We start from the raw sequence: 18,640 nt of genomic DNA, 5'->3' as shown, positions 1-18,640 counted from the left end.
CAGGGAAGTTCATCTGCACACTCACCTGTTGTCTTTCCTCTGTAAAAGATTTTCATGTCCATGATCCCATTTAATCGGCCGACCAGGATCTCCATCCTCGAGCCGCTGGTTTTGGAGGCTCTGAAGATGCTCAGCTGTGACCAGTCATTCCAGTAGATCTCATTCTGAAACACAGGCTTGGCTCTTAGTTTAAGGGGCAGCAGCACTGGGGCCGTGCTTGTCAGCAGGACCTGCTCTAAGCCACCCTAAATCCTGGATGTGGGGGGACACTGAGAGTGCAAATGTCCCCAGCCAAAGGGGGACAAGAAGAGAAAGAACTGAAGTGGGATTTGAGCAGGAGTGGAGTGGCAAATAACATGGGGAAGACAGTGCAGTGCACCAACTTGGGAATGCTGCACACTCTCGGATGTTGGTCTTGGGTTTAACTGCACCTGCCTGCTCGTTTCAGGGATTTGGGGGAATGTGCCAGGAGCAGAAAGAGAGCAAGCATCGTTTCTTCTCCAAATGACATCCCCACCCTCCAAATTCAGTGTGCTCAGTGCTCCTCCACCACCGAGCTCAGAGCCTGCCTGCTATGGAAACGGGAAAACAAACCTTAAACACAGCAATAGCATAAGGGTGAGGGAGGCTGTCCAGGATGACAGATCTCTGCATCCCATTGAAATCCACCCTCTCGATCCTGTCCATGTAGGCTTCGGTCCAGTAGATCCAGTGGTCATCCACGGAAATGCCGTTTGGCCACCGCACCCCCTCCGAAACGATGCACCCGGCCAGGGACCCGTCCATGTCACTCCTGTAAATCCCAGCTCTGGAGTCCCCCCAGTCCGTCCAGAACATCAACCTGACAACAGGCAGAGAGGTTACTCCGACTCATCACAGAACAGCTCATCAAAGGGAAGCAGGCTGCAGCAGCAGAGGTTTGAATGCTTTACATTCCGTGTCCCCTGCACGATGTGCCTTTGAAAGGGGAGCTCTGCAATTCTAATGAACGCCAGCAGCAGATCTACGAGCAGCACAGAGGCTTATTCAGCTGCGAGCTCCGTGGTGTGAGTGCAGCTGCAGGTTCACCTTGCTGTGAACTGCTTCACTTTAGCACAGATGCCTGAAGACAGCTCGGGTTTGTCAGAGCTGCGTTTGCAGCCGCAGCAAAAACCCCGCTCAGGAAGATACAGCTTAGATTTAGCTCTTGAATTTGAGCTCAGCTTAGTTTCTCACGCGTCACTGCAGCTTTGCCCACTGACCAGACCAGTTCTACTGGCAGGAAAAGTTATTTACTAGTAGATAGGTATGGGCAGGAAAGAATAAACAGTTTGTGATCTCTGCTCTGAGGTGGCTTAGCTGGGCATGTGACGGCAAGAGTGGGCTCTGGAGGGAAGGACTGTGAGCTGGACCCGCTGTGCTGTGTCTGTGCCCACATTTTGCTATCCAAGCTGTCCATCAGCCCTCTCCCCTGTGCTGTTAGTGCTGAAGGATCAGCATGGTTCCCCTGGGGAGCACCAGGGCTCCTACTCGTGATGCTCTTTCTTACCCGTCTCGGGGAACCAGAGCGAGGGCTCGGGGTCGCTCAAGGATGGAGGAGTTGAGGACAGTGAGTCGCAGGTCTCCGTCTGGATTGGCAACCTGGGCCAGAAACCAAAACCAGGAGGGCTGTGTTTACTGCACTCGCTTAAAGTGGCATGAAATCTGTAGCAGGCAATTATTGCTCCCTAATAAAATATGCACTGCCACAGTCACGTCTCTGTAGCACAAATGGGCTGAGCTGTACCTCAATTTTGGGAATCCCAGCGTTGACCCAGTACAGCAGCTGACTGAGGGGTTCAAAGGCCAAAGCTTCCACTGTCTCCAGCCCGGTGCTTATGATTATTTCTTGCCCAGAGCTGCCGTTGAGGCAAAGACGCTGGAGAAAAAAAAAATAATAATAATCAGAATAAAAGATGAGTAACTTCCTCAGGCTGAAGGTGAGCGTGGTCAGGTGTGCAAGGCAAGCAGAGACAGACAGCTGGGAGGGGAGCAGCACCAAGGCAAACATTTGTATTTCGGGGCGTGGATGAAACACGCTGGTGCGAGGAGGTGATGCCAGGGGCAGCCTGACCTCACCCCCCGGCTCACCTGGATAATGTCCAGAGTGACATCAGCCCAGTACAAGCAGTTGTGGTCGTAGTCAAAGTCGAGGGCAACTGCCCCTCTGAGCCCTGCCAGGGGCAGCTCCTCGCTGACGCCCGAGGCCAGGTCGTAGCGGTGGATGGAGTAGCGGGTGGCGTAGAGAATGAACTCGTTCTCCTCTGCAACAACAGACAGGAGAACAACCTTATTCAGTGGCCCTTTTAGGCTACTCAAGGGGCAAAAAGAAAATAGCAGGTGTTTTCTGACCCCTGGTTTTAGCACCTCAGGGAGGCAAAGACCCTTTGTCTCAGCTGGGATTAGGTAGATGAGAACGTGGGTCCAGGAACACACAGTGGCCATTGTCTGACCCAGGAGGAGGAGGTAAGGCCAGCAAAAGTGTGACCCCTTCCCTCCCACAATGAGAAACAAAATACAGATCTCCTCTCCCTCAAAAACCCCATAAGAAAGCTGGGAGTGATGTAAATCTGCAAGTCCTAAGGGACACTGGCACCGCAGGAAAATATCCCAGGGTGGGTTTTGTTTCTAAATTGTGTCAAATCCAGCGTAATGGGATCCTGGGCCGGGACAAAGTCTCCTGGGCATTAGCAACACTACCGGTCAAGTCCAATAATGCTATTAATGAGTAAAGCTAATGTCAGTAAGTAACTCTGGCTGTGCATCCCTAATGAGATTATACGGAGATATGAAACAGATACTGTACATGAAAGTGTTACCATGGTGCGAGCCAACACGTATCTGAAGACGATCAGCAAATACTCTGGGAACACTGCACTTCAAAGGGCAGCCCGGTGGGGACAGCAGGTTTATTTTGCAATCAGCAGGGCCCTTCTCAGCATGACCAGCACAGCTCTCCAAATAGCTCAGGAGGGCTCAGAGGGGTGAAAAACGTGTCGGGCTCTGAACGAGGAGTAAAACTGAGCACGGCGTTGGCAAGAATCCAGCAGGGGGAACGCTTCCCTGGGCTCTTTGCACCCTGAAAAATCTTAGGGCAGTGCAGGGAAACCTCGTGCTGGTGGTCTCAGCTGCCCCAGCCCTCACATGAGCCCCTGCCCTGCCTCAGGCTCTGGAGCTGCAGCACAGCAGCATGCTGATCACGCAGCTCGTGACGGCAGATTAAATTAAAGCTGTAATGAGCAGAATGCAAATAGCTTTGGCAGCACAGGGGCATGAGACTGCTTCAGTGCCTTGTATGTTTGAGAGGAGAAAATAAGGATGGGGGTGAAGTCTGGCAGGCATGAGGGCTGAAGGGCAGCCTCTGCCCTGGTCTGGCCCCAAATAACCATCGTTCAGCCACATACAGCAGCTGTCTCAGGGTGGTACCTTCCCAAGGGTTTCTCCAGGATGGGGATATCTTTGATCTAATTCTTGTCTCTCTGGTTGGGTTCACACCAGCTACAGCAAGGACATGACCAGGATACGAGGGTTCCTGCCTGCAGCCTGCCCTGAGGGGCTCAGGAGCAGAGAGGGCTCTGCACCCTGGGCTGACGCTGCTCTCTGGCCGCCGGGCAGGAGGTGATGATCTGTAACCCACCAAGGCTCCTGTGTCACACAGGTTTTGTCTGAGAGCCCTCTAGGAGCTCGTGCATGGTCCCAGGGGTTTTATGAATGAAGCCCTTGTGCCCAGAGCAGTCCTGCCCTGTACTCACCAGCCAGCGGGCACGGCACCAGCTCCCCCTCGAGCCGCGACTCGATGTCTCCACCCGCACAAGTGTCCCCAGAGATCTTTCTGTAGCTGCAAACACACACAGTTTATTTCATGGAAACTCCTAACAAACCATCCTGTGCAGCCTGAATAGGCAGCAGTGTTTAATTGCAATGTATGTCCAAACATGCCAGTTGTTTACTGCCACTCGTGGGGCGTTTCCATTGTGGGGTTTGTGGCTGTTTGGGGTTTTTTAATCACCAATAGGATAAATACCAGCTTGTGGGAGATCAGGTTGCCCTCCCAAGTGCAGCACATACCCTCGAGTCTTCCTGTAGGTTGAGCCAACAGGGCAAGGGACTGGTGGGTCGTAGGGTTTCCCAGCAAATTCAGGGTCAGGAACACAAACTTCTAATGATAAGTCATCGCTCAGTTTAAAGCCAAAATCACTGCAAGGAGAAGAAAGGTGTAAGGAGGGGACAGGGAGAAGGAAAAACTGCAGCCATGCTATACTATTACTCTGCTCTATTTTTGCACAGAATTTTTAAGCACCCAAAGTGTCTCAGAAGGCCGTTCACTTATGATCAGCATTTAGCTGCATATGATTTCTCAGAGCCAGACAGGACGTTTCAAGAACATTTTGCAAATAAGCTTGCCAGTGGCTGGGCAGGCTGGGGAAGGTGAGGCAGCAAGGCAGGGCTGAGCCAGAGTGCTCTGAAAACCTGGCTGCAAGCCCCAGTTCTCCTGGCTGGCTTAGGTCACTGCTCTGTCTCTTGGCTTGTGCTGTTGGTAAAAAGGGAGTTACAGTGCGGCTGTTCCTTGGAAAACGCTGTGGAAGGGGTTGTGTCAATCTGATTTTTCAGGGAGCTGCGATTCCAAGGCAGGGATTGGATCCCACCAGGCCTTATTCTCAGCCTGCTCATGGTGAGCCAGACTTAGGCTCTGTCTGGGCATCAGACAGGCAGATCTGGGCTCAAGCAGTCCGGTGTGAGCCCCACTGAAAGCCCAGTCCCTGAAAAGCAGTTCACTTTCTAACCCCAAACCTTTGCACCACATTGCCAGAGCGTGTTTCCTAATCCTAACCCAGTGCCAGTAATGTGCAAATTGTAGACAAAGTGATACAGCAGGACCAGCTGCATCCCTGGGGCTGAAGGGTCACAAAGGTTTTTGGTGGAGGATCTCTGGATGTGATGGGAAATTATCCACCACCATTTGAAAGGTGAGGGAGTAACGATACTTTCCTGTTCCAGGGAACCTTTCAGAGGCTCCCAATAGGTTGTAAAGACATTAATTAAGTCTCACACCGTACCATTAATGAAAGGATGTTTTCAGTCCTTGCAGTTTCCTCCTTGCTATAAAATGAAGCAGTGACACTCAGAGCCACGTAAATTGGATGTTTGTTCACTCTGAGTGATTGGTCACAGATAACTTATCTCAGACTTACAACCCAGACTAAATGAAATTAATTGGTATTTACCATTCAAAGTCTTCCCTCGTGCAGGAGCAGTTGGAGACCATGACAGGCCTGTCAAAATCCTCTCCATTGAAACAGGTGGCATGAGGAGTCCTCCTCTTGAACACGGTTTTATGCCCCAGTAAACATTCATTGCCTCGCTCGTCGGAGGGTGACCACAGCTTGTAGTCATTCTCTGTGCAAGGGACCCCTAAGAGAAGAAACAAGGTTGGGGTATGGAAAGGTGCAGTCCCTGCAGCCCCTCAGCCAAATAAGCCAAAAGTGTGGGATTCCTGGAGCTGCCACATCTTCAACCCCACACCTTGTTTTAAAGCAGTCTCTTGGAAAAACACTCCGAATTTTAGCTCCCCCAGGAGGGCAGGCATCCAGCCCCACACCACAGTAATGCCCTTCCCTTCCCTCTCTACCCTCCCCTGTCACAAAATGATAGAATTCCCCCAATCTGCAAGGCTCTAGCCCAGTCCCAAAGGAAAAGGCAAAGCCAAGAGCATTCCAGCTCGGAGCGTGCAGCGGCACGCGGTGACAGGAGGCAACAAGCAGCTCTGTGGCAGTGACTGAATCTGTGATGCCTCATTTAAATGGAGTCATTCTGGTTACCAAACAGATCCGTTCCCAACAAAACGTCAGGGGAATCAGTTATAAATTTTAGTCAAGTAAATTCCTCTGCTGGGTTTAACTGCGCTTTGATTAAAATGCTGCCTCGCAATCAAAGCTGAAATGGGTTATAAAACATTCATAGGCACAAGCCTTCAGAAGGAATTTTTCTTTTTTTTTTTTTCCCTTTTTCCTGTTCAACAAACTCCTCGGTGAGGAGGGAAGGGAAATGGGGAGAGCACAGGGAATATGAGTGATGCCTTCAGCAGCAGTGACACGAGGGACAGAGAGCACCCGAGCGTGGATGGTGGTGCCACAGCCCCTCCGGACACAGCCATCCTCAGCAGTGGCTCTGCCACCTGTCCCCTTACCCAGCACGTCCGTGGTGTTGATCTGCAGGATCAGCCAGCTGTGGCCATTCTCTTTGTAGGAGCCAAAGATGGTGAATATGGTGCTTTTCTCCCCCGGCTCGGTGAGCAGCCCGTACACAAACACCGGCTTCTCCGAGAACGTGAACACCTTCCAGGTCTCCCCTTCGTTTGTGCTGTACCTGCGGAAAGAAGGTTGGGAGAGGTGCCAGGGGCATTTCCTGCCTGCTGCAGGGCACTCTCTCCCATCCCCAGGCTGAGCACCAGGAGCAATCCCTGTGCCCTGACACTCACTTGAGCTGGTCGGTCTCGGTGCCCTGCGCGATGGCCACGAGAATGCCCCCGTGGTCACCCCAGGTGTAGTAGTGGGGTCCAGACAGTGCCTGGAAGAGAAACAGTGCTGAGGGGTGATCACAGCCGTGCTGAGCTAAGGGAAAATGGCTGAAAAGCGTGCTTTGTCAGAAAAACACCTCCTGACCTGAGCTGATGTTTCAGCCTGGGCCAAACCAAGTGTCTGGAGGCACCAGAGACTGAAGTGTTTATGGGACAACATCTGCAGATGAGAGCAGACAGCCCAGTTTCCCTAAGAGCTGAGTGTGAGAGCTGCACTGAGCCCTGGACTCCGCTCCTCCAGCACTGGGTGCAGGGAAAGAATCAATGGAAGAAGTGCCATGACATGAAACCAGAGTCCATCGCTCCCCCTCATTTGTCATGTCTGAGAGGCTTTCCCAGCACTTGGCAGCGGCTCAGTACCTTCTCAAACTGCAGAGAAGTGTTGGTTCTCGGGCTGTGGAAGGTCTTCTGAATGTTCAGACAGAAGCAGGGCCATGGCAAGCAGAAACAAGCCCTGGAGACAATTCATACATCCCTCCCGTGGAAAGGAACTCGTATTTCATGCTCACCTCCACCACAAAACCACCTTTGGTTTCCTATCCAGTGCAGCTCTGGGTGAAAACAGGCAGCATGTCCATGCCTGACTCTGCTCACAGGACGTGCTGTCATGCTTGGGGACATTCTTACACAGGGCACTGGATGTATTGTTTCTTTCTTCTCTGTGCTGTGGGACCACACCAGTGATGTGGAGAGCAATGAGCTGCTGCTTGCCAAAGCTGGGGGGAAGGAGCTGTGTTGCTGCTTCTCAGCTGAGGAACTCCAGTGCTGGGTCATTCTGCACCTTTGCTCAGGATACAAAGGGCCCAGATCAATGAGGGGCTTGGTGCTGCTCCCTGTGGGTCAGCGCTTCCTCGACACGTTTGAATTGTTCTTCAAGGCAATCCTTTGGAGCCAGGGGAGGCTGGCACCTGAAAGTCTTGGGGTTTGGATACCCAGCTGCAAGGGCCCCCACGGCTGCTCCCCACAGGATTCGGGAGAACCACGGTCACTTTGGCAGCAGCCAGACCCGTGGTGTGCCCCAGACCTCACCCAGACCACACGGCACTTGCAGGAGGAGAAGGAGGCTGCTTAATTCCCAGGATTAAATAGCTTGCAGATGTTGAAATACCACATTACACTGGCTGCAGAGTGCACAGGCAGACCACAAATACTGCCACAAACCAGAATATCCACTCAGTAAACAGAATCAAACTCCCCATAAACTGAGGGCAACATCCTGTTTTTCTGGAAGGCGCCGGAGCCTCTCCAGACACTCTCACATCCAAAGTCCTGGCTGACAGCCCCATCTAAAAGAGGCCAGATGACCCACACTGAGGGCAAATCCTGCCAGCTGAAAGGGAGAAATAGAGAGAGTTTTCCTGCTTTTAAATCCACCACCTACACCAAGAGGTTCACCTTCAACCAACCCACGCCTGGTACTTCATCTAAACACCATTTTGTCTGGTTTTAAGGAATATTCAGCACCTTCCAGCTCTTGGATTCACATAGAGGTCACTTAATGTCATTTAAGTTTATTGCTGCCAACATTCTACTTGCTCCACCACCACCTTGGCTGATCTGGTGAGCCTAAGAGCAGCCTTACCTCTCTCCACCTTGCTCCAGCACTGCTTGAGACATAGACATTGGTTTTTCTTGCCATGTTCTTGCCAATGGAGCCTAGGAAAATGGGAGAAATCATTCTTCTTGAGGAATGCAAAGCGATTGCTAAAAATGAAGCCAGACACCTCCAAAACTATTTTTATCTCTGATTAAGGAGCTGATTTTTCACACTGTAAATTAATCCCTTCCAAAGCAAATTATTTTAAAGACTATTACACGTTTTAAAAGCAGATGGGGAAAAAACCCATGGCTGTAAACATGATTAAACAAAAATGTGTGTGTTCTTCAGTAAAAGAGCGAGACAAACAGGAATTTCTGAATCTTCAAGGAACCCTTCACGTGGATCAGGGAAGAGGATCAGAACAGAGCAGGTTTCTCACGTCACTGTGCTGCAGTAAAATGTTCACACTGTAATTACTGGATGGGGACTGCAGCAGAGAAGGGACAGCAAAATGCACAATTTAATTGCATTTTATAACCTGCTTGTACAAACTAGATGCTGCCAAGTTCCTCGTGTCCTGACAACAACCAACCCCAAGCCAAGGGAAGGGGAGAGGTACCGGTGGCGATGATCAGTCCTGGTGCTGACTCCTTGGAGAGAATGGGCATCCTACGGAGCTGGAAATTCAGCAGCTGGCTCAGGCGCTGGGCCAGGTGGAGAGAGCAGCCTTGGGAAAGCTGGGAAAGCAAACCACAGTGGCATTAACCTCCTTCCCACACTTGCCCGTGCCCTCGTTCCATGCAGTCACAAAATCACTGTGTGAGCAGTCACAGAATCACAGGATGTGCTGAGTTGGAAGGGACCCACGAGGATCACTAAATCCAATTCCTGGTCCTGCACAGAACCATCCCCAGCAGTCACACCCTGTGCCCCAGAGGATCATCCAAACCCTCCTGGAGCTCTGGCAGCCTTGGGGCTGTGCCCAGTGCCCTGGGGAGCCTGGTCAGTGCCCAACCACCCTCTGGGGGAAGAAGCTTTTGCTGAGATCCAACCTGACTCTGCCCTGACACAGCTCCAGCCATTCCCTGGGGTCCTGTCCCTGGTCCACCCAGAGCAGAGCTCAGGGCCTGTCCCTTCTCTTCCCCTGCCCAGGAAGGTGGAACTGCAGTGAGGTCTCCCCTCAGTCTCCTCTCCTCCAGCTGAACACACCAAGTGCCCTCAGTGTCCTCACTCGGCTTCAAATCAAAGCCTTTCCCCATCCTCGTTGCCTCCTTTGGACACTCTCTAATGGCTCAATCCCTTCCTTCCATTGTGTCCCCCCAAACTGCCCCAGTGTTGCAGGTGAGGCCACCCCAGGGCAGAGCAGAGAGGGACAATCCCCTCCCTGGTCTGGCCCCCAGCACAGGCTTGGCCCTCCTGGCTGCCAGGGCACTGCTGACTCATGGCCAACTGGCCACCCACCAGCACCCCCAGGGCCCTTTCCCGGCACTGCTTTCCAGCCTCTCATTCCCCACTCTGTCCATCCATCCCAGGTGCAACCTCCTCTTGGAAAGGACTTCGTGGTGGGATTGATCTTTCAGCCTCTTTCGAAGGTCGCAAAGCACCTCTGAGATCACCACACCCGACCACCAACCCCGCGCCGCCACCACGACCTCCACCAAACCACCCCCCCGAGGGCGCTTCTGCCCGCTTTTTTGGGGGGTGGGGGGTGGATTTGCTACCCCTGTGCTACCTGGCAGTCGATGTGCTCCCCGTAGTGTGTCTGTGCCGGGGGCTGCAGCAGCTCCCAGGTGCCGCCCTTGTCGAAGGTGATGACGGAGCGCATGTTCTCCTCGCTGAAGGAGCCGTTGAGCAGCGTGGCGATGTACACGCCCCGCACGCCCTCCACGCGGTGGAAGTCTGCGAAGGGCTCGTTGGCAAAGTACCTGGGGGGAAACCATGAACCAGCCTCTGTGTGTCTGGGACCAAAAATGACACAGCCCTTGGCCAACGTCTCGTGTGTCCCACATTACCTGACCAAGGTGTCACTCCCGGCTCCCCCCGGGCTGTAGTAGAGCACGTTTTCTAGAGACAGGGAGAACTTCAGGCCTTCTGCCTCCGAGATGTAGAGGTTGGTCCGGTTGTTGTCGTGGCTGACACACACAAACACCTGGTCCTCCGAGGCATCAGCAACATAATATTCCTTTGGGACATAAATAACAGGCGAGCGGGCTTTGTATGTGTGTGCAGACAGGCAGGGTTTAGTTTCCTCTTACCTAGCTGAAAGCACTCTGCCCCCACCCTTTGGTATTCTTTCCACTCAACAAGTAGAAAATCTTCACTTTGCTTTCCTCTTTTGTGTTTCTCCCACAGTGATTCCTGTCCTCTGCCCTGCACAACCCACTGGCAAAGCCCACCAGAAACAGCACTGGGAGCAAAGCCCCACCAGTGATGGATCTGTCTGCCTGGACCCATTGAGGCTGGGGTGCCAAACTGCTCTGTCTGACACCAAGAACTTGCTTCTCGTGCCCTTCTTCATCCTCACCAGCCTGGGGACACCTCAGCATATCTGGATCATGGATCACAGACCCTTTTCAAAGCCTGTCTGTCCCTTGGGCATCCTCCCCCTGAAGAGAATTGGATGCCACAGGCCGTGCCAGTGGAGCCAGAGCATGCTCAGTGAGCTTGCACCCCACACCATGGGAAGAGGTAAGGTCCCCAAAAGCAGAGTCAGAGCAGTGGGATCAGCCCCTCTCTGGGTATCTGGGCTTTGCTATGCCAGCCTCCACCCCCAGTGCTGGAGGAAGCTGGTTGACTATCCAAGTTCTCTGTGTAAACCCCACAATCACCCTAAGTGGGCTTTTCCTCAGCCAAACCCCCCAGCAGGGTTATATGAGGTCCCTTCCCACTCCTGCAGTGTCTGGCAAAAGGCAGCAAACTGCTGCTGATATTGGAGGGTGTCCTTGGCACGGGAGGGAGGGAGGAGGCTGCTCAGAAAGCACCACTTACCTTAATTGGATGCTTGGTAACGAACTGTGCCACGCGCATCGGCTTGCGGTTGAAGGAAACCCAGAGCTGGACTGAGGGCGGCTCTGAGCTGCCAAGCAAATGCTGTGCAGAGCACAGGGATGTGTTAGGAGTGCCTCTCATCCCCCAAATCCCCCTTATTTCCAGAGACTGCAATAACCCAGTGCCCAGGGCTTCCCTCTCCCTGCACGAGGGCGAAGCGTGGCAGCTGCTGGGACCGACGATGGGAGCAGCGCTCCCCGCTCGGGGTTTAAACTGCCACAGCCAGTGCTCAGCAAGGAGGCAAACTGCCCTTTCTGCTCAGTCAGGTGGGGGTGAGGAGGCTGGTTTTAATTCCTCCTTTTTCTGCAGAGCAGCCTGTTCTTTCCTTCCTTTTTTTTTAAAAAAAGATTTGCACAAAATGAAAGGCGCCAGCGCGAAGCCAAAAGAGCAAAAAGCTGGGGGGCAACCTATTTCGTACAGGATGGCAGTGGTAAGAACCTAAACCCAGATTTAGGCTCCAAAAATAAGCGGCCTGGTTTCTCCCAGGCTCTGTATCACTAAGCAACCGTGCCTCCCACGGAAAGGAGCAGAAGTCAGAGCCCTGGGAGCCTCTGCCACCCAGCCTGTCCTTTCCCCAGGGCTGCTCCTGCTGCAGCAAGTGCTTGAGGCAAGTGCCTGATTTCAGACCTGAGACTGTAATTTCCAACTCAGGGGGTTGCAGCCAGCCTCCCTCTGTCTCAGTGTTCCCAACCACTCTTGCCTTGGGTGATTTTACTGATGTTTAGTGTAACACCAGTCATCAGAGCTGCAGGGGAAAGCAGGACGTGCTTCCCCCTGCGACCCCTGAGTGCTCCAGAAGCAGAAAAAAGCTCTAAAGAACCCCCAAACTGAGTTCAAACTCTGCTGCCTGCGAGCCCAGAGGCTTCTCTGCAGAGACACAAACCATCTCCAGTGTTTCACCCAACACCACCAACAAGCCCAGATAAAATCTCCTGCAAACCACAGACCGGGCACAGAGCCAGGGGGCCAGGCCCTGGGAGTTACAGGCTGTACTACCTGCAAGAGAGACTCCTGAGAAACTGAAATTGCTCTGCAAACACGTCCCCCTGCCAGTGCTGGGCACCACTGTGCCTGCTCAGGTGGCTGGAGGTGACACTGCCTAGGAAACTCGGTGTGGTTCTGCAAGCAGTCACCCCTAAACGGAAAAGGTTCCTTCTTTAAACACTCAGGGGTGGAAAGCAACGCTAGAAAACTGCTCCTTGAATTCTAGAAGGATCAGGACTTTATCCCTCCGTCGTTGTGTTTCCGATCATCTAGAAAGAAGCTGCCCTCAGAGAGAGCACAAACACCTTCTTGCTTTTCTTTCAGGTTTGCCTGAAACTGGTCAAGAACTGCAAAAACTCACCCACATCCTCTTTCCTTAGGAAAGCAAACTGGAAATCCAGCTTTCTTTCCAGGCTGCAGCACATTAGGCTACTTGGACCCAGTCCACGTTTGACGGTAATCTTCCCTGACAAGCGGCCTCCCAACCACGGAGCTGCTGAGCCACATCCCCCCTTCCCCTGCCACCCCCACCCCGAACATCCTTCCCAGGCATCCTGTGGTTTTTTCCCCGGGTCCCAGCACTTTGCAGGCTGACCTACTTCTGCCCAGCCTGCCAGGAGGCAGGAGCATGGAAACCCCATTGCTTCGAGTGCCAGGGGCAGGCACTGCTTTGTCCATGGCAGTGTGAGCCTGGGGGGGGGGGATGGCAGCTGCAGGCAGCCTGGTGACACCTCTGTGACAAGCCAAACGTGAGGTCTGAAAGCTGTGAGGTGCAGCATGAGCAGCATCACCCCCTGGCTCTTGCCCCGCTGTGGCCGCAGTAGTTCTGTACCAAACCACCAGCCCTCCCCCTCAGCAGTGAATTCCTCATGTCACACTCACCACAGACTTGGTTGCAAACATGTATTTGTCCCTGAGCTGGAAGTCTTCCACGTCTTCCAGGATTATCTCCTTGTTTTCCCGGCTCTGGAAGAAGTCGGTGCTGCGGATGACGGTGGAAGCCCCCGAGGGCTCGTGCCGCTCGATGTACACCGTGTTGGGCTTGTCGTAGGGCTCAACCCCCCTGGGGAGGACAAACGAGGTGGTGGTGACACCTCTGTGCTCACAGAGTGATGCAGAAGGCAGTGGGTGTCCCCTTTCCAGAGGGGAATGTGCAGCACCCCTGGGTGTCTGCGTGGGTGGCTGTCCCTTGTCACCCCGCAGTGCCACATCCCCACAGCGCAGGGTCCCTGCTGGGTGAGGGAAGCAGGGGGTAGGGCTGGAGCACGCCTTGGTGCCTGGTTCCTTGGTTTGCACGGGGCAGCAAATGAGGCAAGAGGTGAGGAACGAGAGGAGACAGGAGCTGGGTGTACACGGGTGGGATACATACCATGAAAAGGACTTCACGTGTTCCTGAATCATTATCCACGTCTGGCCGAAATCGTCTGATTTCCAGAGCTGCAATGACAAAGGTGGGATTTGAAATGTCATCTGCAGTGACAAAGATGCCAGTGGGATTGGGACACAAACAGACCCAACCTTTCAAGAGGCCCAATCTCAGGCAGGGCAGACCTGCATCCATCCATCACTACTCTCACGACTTCTCTTTCTGTGGCAGCTCCTGGAGCAGCAGCAACCTTTCTAGCAGCAGCAGAATAACCCAAACAGGAAAAAACTGTCCTTTAGCCTGTCCAGAAGGATTTCCCACTGTCTCTTGACCCCACCTGGTTTTACAGTAACTCAGAAATAAAATGAACTTGCTATAATGTCCTTGTGGAGTGCGATGGCAAGGGGAAATATCTGGGCAGAGCTCACACCCCCCTCAGAGGTGAGAAAACCCCAAGCTGAGTGACATGCTGCTGCTGCAAATCTGCAGGCATCAGGAATGCCAAGGTCAAGAGGAGTGATAGGATCTTTTTCTTTTCCTTCTGCCCAGCTCTGACATCCCCGGATGCCTGGAAGGCATCCCAGCAGCACCCTGCTACGACCAGACTGGAAACAGCACAGACTGTGTGTGTTTTACCCTGGTTCTTTCACCTCCAGGTTTTTCTTATGCTGCCTGTGTCTACCTGAAAGTGCTGTAACTATTTACAGTCTTTAGCCAATAGCTCCAGGGAAAACAGACGTGTTTGTATTCAGGAAGCAGTTTGTTGTGCCAGGTCCAAAGCCAAACCACATGCCCACATGAAACACTGCAGAGGTCATCCTGCCTCTGCTGCCAGAGCTCTGGGGAGACTTATGACCACAAGAAGTGGGGTGATAACACAGTCAGGAGCAATGTGGATGAAGGAGCAGCATGAGGAAAAGGAAGGGAAGGGATGGGAAATAAGGCAACCACCCTGCAGGTACTTTATCCTCGCTGCTCCAGAGCTCAGGAAGCAGAGAGACTGCAGGGAAGGGGGTGTCCTGGCCAACCTGGGACAGCTCTGCATGCAGCAATCTGAGATCAGAGTCCCTGAACAGCCAAAGCATGAACCCACATGGCCCTGGCACAAGGCAGGGTGACTCTCAGCTGTGGGGGAAGTGACAGGCCAGGGGAATGTCGCAGCAGGGCGGAGGCAGGATGCTGGTTTCCCACCTCAGCAGAAGTGCTCACCTGTTTTTTAGGATGAGACCTGTCGAAGCCCAGGAGGAGGTTGGGGTTCCTGCTGTGCAGGAGGAGATCAGCTGCTCTGAAGGGAATGGAGAAGCCCTGAACTGTGTTGCAGAAGTCGGTGGTGATCCAGAGGTACGGGGCGAAGGCGTCCACGAAGATATACTGGGAGTGGAGGAGCAGACAAGGAAAAGGGAAAGCAGGAGGTCAGAGCAGGGGTCACACCAGCAGCCACAAAGGCACACACCCCAGGGGAGCCCTTGGGAGGGCAAAGTGTGGAGAAGAAGGATTTGGCTGTCCCAGGTGCCACATCCCCCTCACCCTCTTGTTGTCGGCCGGGCTGTGGTAGAACTGGGCGATGGCCACCTCGCTGCTGTTCCCCCCCTCGAAGCTGAACCTCTCCGAAATCTTCTTAAAGCTCTTCCCGTAGTCGTAAGACACGTAAACCTGCAGTGGAGAAGCCCCAGAGCGAGGAGTGCAAAGTTCTGGTTTCCCTTCTGGCAGATTTGGTAAAAAAATCATCAAACTACAAGGCAGGGGAGCTTTAGAGATTGCCTGAGCCTGCTTTGAACCCACAGGGCAACACAGAAGACGTGGAATTATTTATTTTGTGTCTCTGAACTCAAACTCAATGGGCCTTCCTTTTGTTTCAGCAGGTCAGGCTGAAGCTCAGCAGCCCCCACCACCCTGCCTGGCCCAGAAGGTGCCCCAGGCTGTGTTACTCACATCACTGTTTTTGGGACCCAGCAAAGACAGGCTGTCTCTGGCCAAGGCCACGATCACGTTGCTCTTCTCTCCTGCCCAGTGGACGACCATCTGATTGTGGGAATCGTTGAGGCTGACCTGCAATGCCAAGGAAAAGGGCACCCTGAGCCACAGCCTCATTCACAGGGACCATCAGAGAGCTTGGAAAACACACAGACTTTGGGGAAACTCATTCAAAGCAGCATCTCTCCTGGACATGTTGGCAGGATGTGCCTAATAAGGTTTGTTTCCCCTTTATTCTTCCTCAGAGAAACAGGATTTGGGGGATGATGAGAACGAAAACTGAAACCAAGGGCAGAGAAGTGTTTTCAAATCCAGGCTGATGAGGCAAAAGTACCACAGGGAAACAAAGTCTCTTCTCTCTGGTGACCAGGGACAGGACCCCAGGGAATGACTGTGACCAGGGATAGGACCCCAGGGAATGACTGGAGCTGTGTCAGGGCAGGTTTAGGCTGGATATCAGGAAAAGCTTCTTCCCCCAGAGGGTGGTTGGGCACTGCCAGGGCTCCCCAGGGCAGTGGGCGCAACCCCAAGGCTGCCAGAGCTCCAGGAGGGTTTGGACAATGCTCTCAAGGACAGGGGGACACTGTTGGGGTGCCTGTGCAGGGTCAGGAGGTGGACTTGATCTTTGTGTGTCCCTCCCAACTCAGGATACTCTGTGATTCCACCCTGTGTTTCCAGCACACACACAGCTCTGCATGACCCCATTATTCCCGTGTGTGTTGTTTCTGGCAGGGCTGTGACAGCTCTGGCCCCAAAGGGCTGGTTTCTATGGGGAAGCTGTCACAGCATCACCACAGTGGGAGCTGGAGGTGCAGGGCAAACCCTCAGGGACTGTCACCAGCAGGCAGGGACAGCCAAGCCTTGCTGGAAAAGCAGCTCAGCAGCGGCCGTAGCTCGGTGCCCCGGCCCTTGGAGCAGAGGACGTGCGTGCCTGAGCCCTCGCACACACCACGGCTCAGCTGATGGCTGGTAACCCCTGAGCTCAGGGCCCTGGGAAGCTGTAAAAATACAGGGATAAGCCCTTCTTAGGCTCGATGCCCTGCAGCTCCCGCTGACCCCGCGATCAGCAAGGAGCGTAGTAAGGGGCTGCTTCAACCTCCGCCAGCGCCCGAGTGAAACACTTGGGAAAAACAAGGTCTTTATTCTAGAAAAAAGGGGGACAAGGCAAAGCAGGAGCCCCCAAATCCCTCTTATGCAATAGGCTCACGTAAGGGGGGGGGGGGGGGGGGAATCAAATCAAAAACCACCAGCCAGCAGCCCCCGGGGTTGGTGCTCCCGGGGTGGGTGCCCCGGCTGCAACCCCGCCTGCCCGGGCAGAGACCCCCCCACCGGGCAAACACGGCAGAGATTTAGGTCAGGCAGCAGCACCAGCTACAAAGCGAGGCAGCAGCAGCAGCCCCGCGTGCCCGCCGGAAAAAAAAAGAAAAAAAAAAAAGGGAAAGAAAAAAAAAAAAAAGAAAAAAAGCAGCGACGCTGTTTGAGGATGCAGGGAAACAGGGCGGAGAAGGGGGAACTGCTGCTGCCCACTGAGACAGCCGGCAGACTGCCTCGGGTCTGGAATCCACGGCAGTTCTGTGCTCCCAACCCCTCTCCCCTCCTTTGAAAGCAGGATAGCCCCGTTTGAATCTCCTACATCTCGATTAGTTATTTCGGGTGCGGCGGCTTTTGGGTTCCCGGCTGTGCACGACCTCAGCCCAGACACAGCTGGGAACCCCAAAACTTAGCCCTGTAGATCCCCTCAGCCAAGAGGGGCTTATTACAACCTCCGTGTCAATTTTAATAGCGCTTTTCTATTTTTTTTACTGCAAGAAATCTGACCCCAGGAGTTTCAAAAGCAAGAAAACCAAAGGAGACTCCTATTTGCACCTTGCTTTAACCTCAGCAGTAAACCTCTACAGCTATTTATCCCGTGAGCTAAAGGAGACAGAGAGTAGGGAGACCTGGAAAGTGTAGTTGAAGGAGACAGTGAGACCCCTTCTTGGAGTAGGGAGACCTGGAAAGTGCAGTGAAACCCAAAAAACAGGGGCAATGTGTTTGGATTCAGGGGAGTTTTGTTACTCCTTGGAAGCCATGTGAACTCAGGCAGCCTGAGTAGGGCAGAGTCCCTATAAAAAGGCAAAGTGGACACATGCAGGGTTTGGTTCCTGGTAGGAGGGACGAAGAGCAGCACTGAGAGCTCAGCAGGAAGGTTTGGAGGAGCTGAGGATTGCTGGAGCATGGCTTACTAAAGGGTGTAAGGATGGAGAAGCCAGCACAAGGATGCTCTAAGTCCCCCTGGAAGGGCTGGTGCAGCAGGTTCTCAGGTCTAGAAGTGTCACAAGTTTGTGTTTGCTGCTTGGCAGCCCCGCTCTGGCCCTTCAGAGCTTTCTGGGGACCCAAATGGCTCAGGGGAGCAACAAATGGGACCCCTAACCTTTGCTGTTGAGGCAGCAGCACTGCCCTGTGTGCCCTGGGTGAAAAGCACCTCATGTCCTGCTGATGAGGGTGTTTTTTGTGAAACAGCTTTGCAATGAGGCTCTGTTAGCCCTGACAGGAGGAACCCTGCCCTGCCTGCTCCTTTGGCAGGAGCCCACTGTCACAGCCTCCCCTGACAGTGTCCCAACCTTCCTTGGGAACTGGTTTAACCTACGAACAGGCAGTGACTGGTGCCTAATGGAAACAACGTTTAGCATAAATTCCACTTAATGGGGAAGTGTTTTGGTCTTTGCCAAGTGATTAAGTGTATATGAAATATGCATGAAATTCTAATTTGTCCTCCTAATACGTAGGGTGCCAAATGAAGTCCAGGAGGGGAAAACTGGAGCCAAAACATAGCAGAGGCTGCTTGTAGCTCTAGTTAAAGTCGTTAATGCTGCTAGCTTTGCTCACGCTTATGTATTTATTTTTTGTTAACAGTATCTTCCTACAAATGAATGCCCTGCAGAAACGAGATGAGAAGAAGACAGCCCCTGGAGCTGCTGCCCCAGAGCAGGTATGAGCTTCAGGGATGCAGCTGGAGCTGGAGTGCTGGCAGATGGAATGTTGTCTGGATGCTGAGATGGGAGTGTTGCCTTGCTGAGCCCAGAGAGGGGCTGACTGTTGGTAGGTGTGTAGGGTGCAGTGCTGAGCTCCTCAAGCATCTGGGGCTGGGGGG

At 53.3% G+C, this 18,640-nt stretch overlaps 1 protein-coding gene across 2 annotated transcripts in view; it reads right to left on the bottom strand.

The window, feature by feature from the left end:
* SORL1 (sortilin related receptor 1) overlaps window positions 1–18,640 on the bottom strand; it is a 46,721-nt gene that overhangs the window by 22,303 nt on the left and 5,778 nt on the right. For both annotated transcript variants that reach the window (XM_032709481.1, XM_032709482.1), the window contains exons 2-21: window positions 15,466–15,582; window positions 15,061–15,186; window positions 14,743–14,904; window positions 13,537–13,604; window positions 13,050–13,230; window positions 11,124–11,225; window positions 10,148–10,317; window positions 9,868–10,060; window positions 8,755–8,872; window positions 8,178–8,251; window positions 6,497–6,585; window positions 6,206–6,384; window positions 5,244–5,430; window positions 4,087–4,215; window positions 3,771–3,856; window positions 2,110–2,282; window positions 1,766–1,897; window positions 1,529–1,620; window positions 595–841; window positions 26–164 (exon numbers count right to left, since the gene is read on the bottom strand). In XM_032709481.1, coding sequence (XP_032565372.1) covers window positions 26–164; window positions 595–841; window positions 1,529–1,620; window positions 1,766–1,897; window positions 2,110–2,282; window positions 3,771–3,856; window positions 4,087–4,215; window positions 5,244–5,430; window positions 6,206–6,384; window positions 6,497–6,585; window positions 8,178–8,251; window positions 8,755–8,872; window positions 9,868–10,060; window positions 10,148–10,317; window positions 11,124–11,225; window positions 13,050–13,230; window positions 13,537–13,604; window positions 14,743–14,904; window positions 15,061–15,186; window positions 15,466–15,555 — 2,737 coding nt within the window. In that variant the 5' untranslated portion in view covers window positions 15,556–15,582. The remainder of the gene's footprint in view (window positions 1–25; window positions 165–594; window positions 842–1,528; window positions 1,621–1,765; window positions 1,898–2,109; window positions 2,283–3,770; window positions 3,857–4,086; window positions 4,216–5,243; window positions 5,431–6,205; window positions 6,385–6,496; window positions 6,586–8,177; window positions 8,252–8,754; window positions 8,873–9,867; window positions 10,061–10,147; window positions 10,318–11,123; window positions 11,226–13,049; window positions 13,231–13,536; window positions 13,605–14,742; window positions 14,905–15,060; window positions 15,187–15,465; window positions 15,583–18,640) is intronic.

This window comes from Chiroxiphia lanceolata, chromosome 23 (assembly GCF_009829145.1).
Source record: "Chiroxiphia lanceolata isolate bChiLan1 chromosome 23, bChiLan1.pri, whole genome shotgun sequence".
Classification (NCBI taxonomy): domain Eukaryota; kingdom Metazoa; phylum Chordata; class Aves; order Passeriformes; family Pipridae; genus Chiroxiphia; species Chiroxiphia lanceolata.
This window is presented reverse-complemented; position numbering and strand designations above follow the sequence as displayed.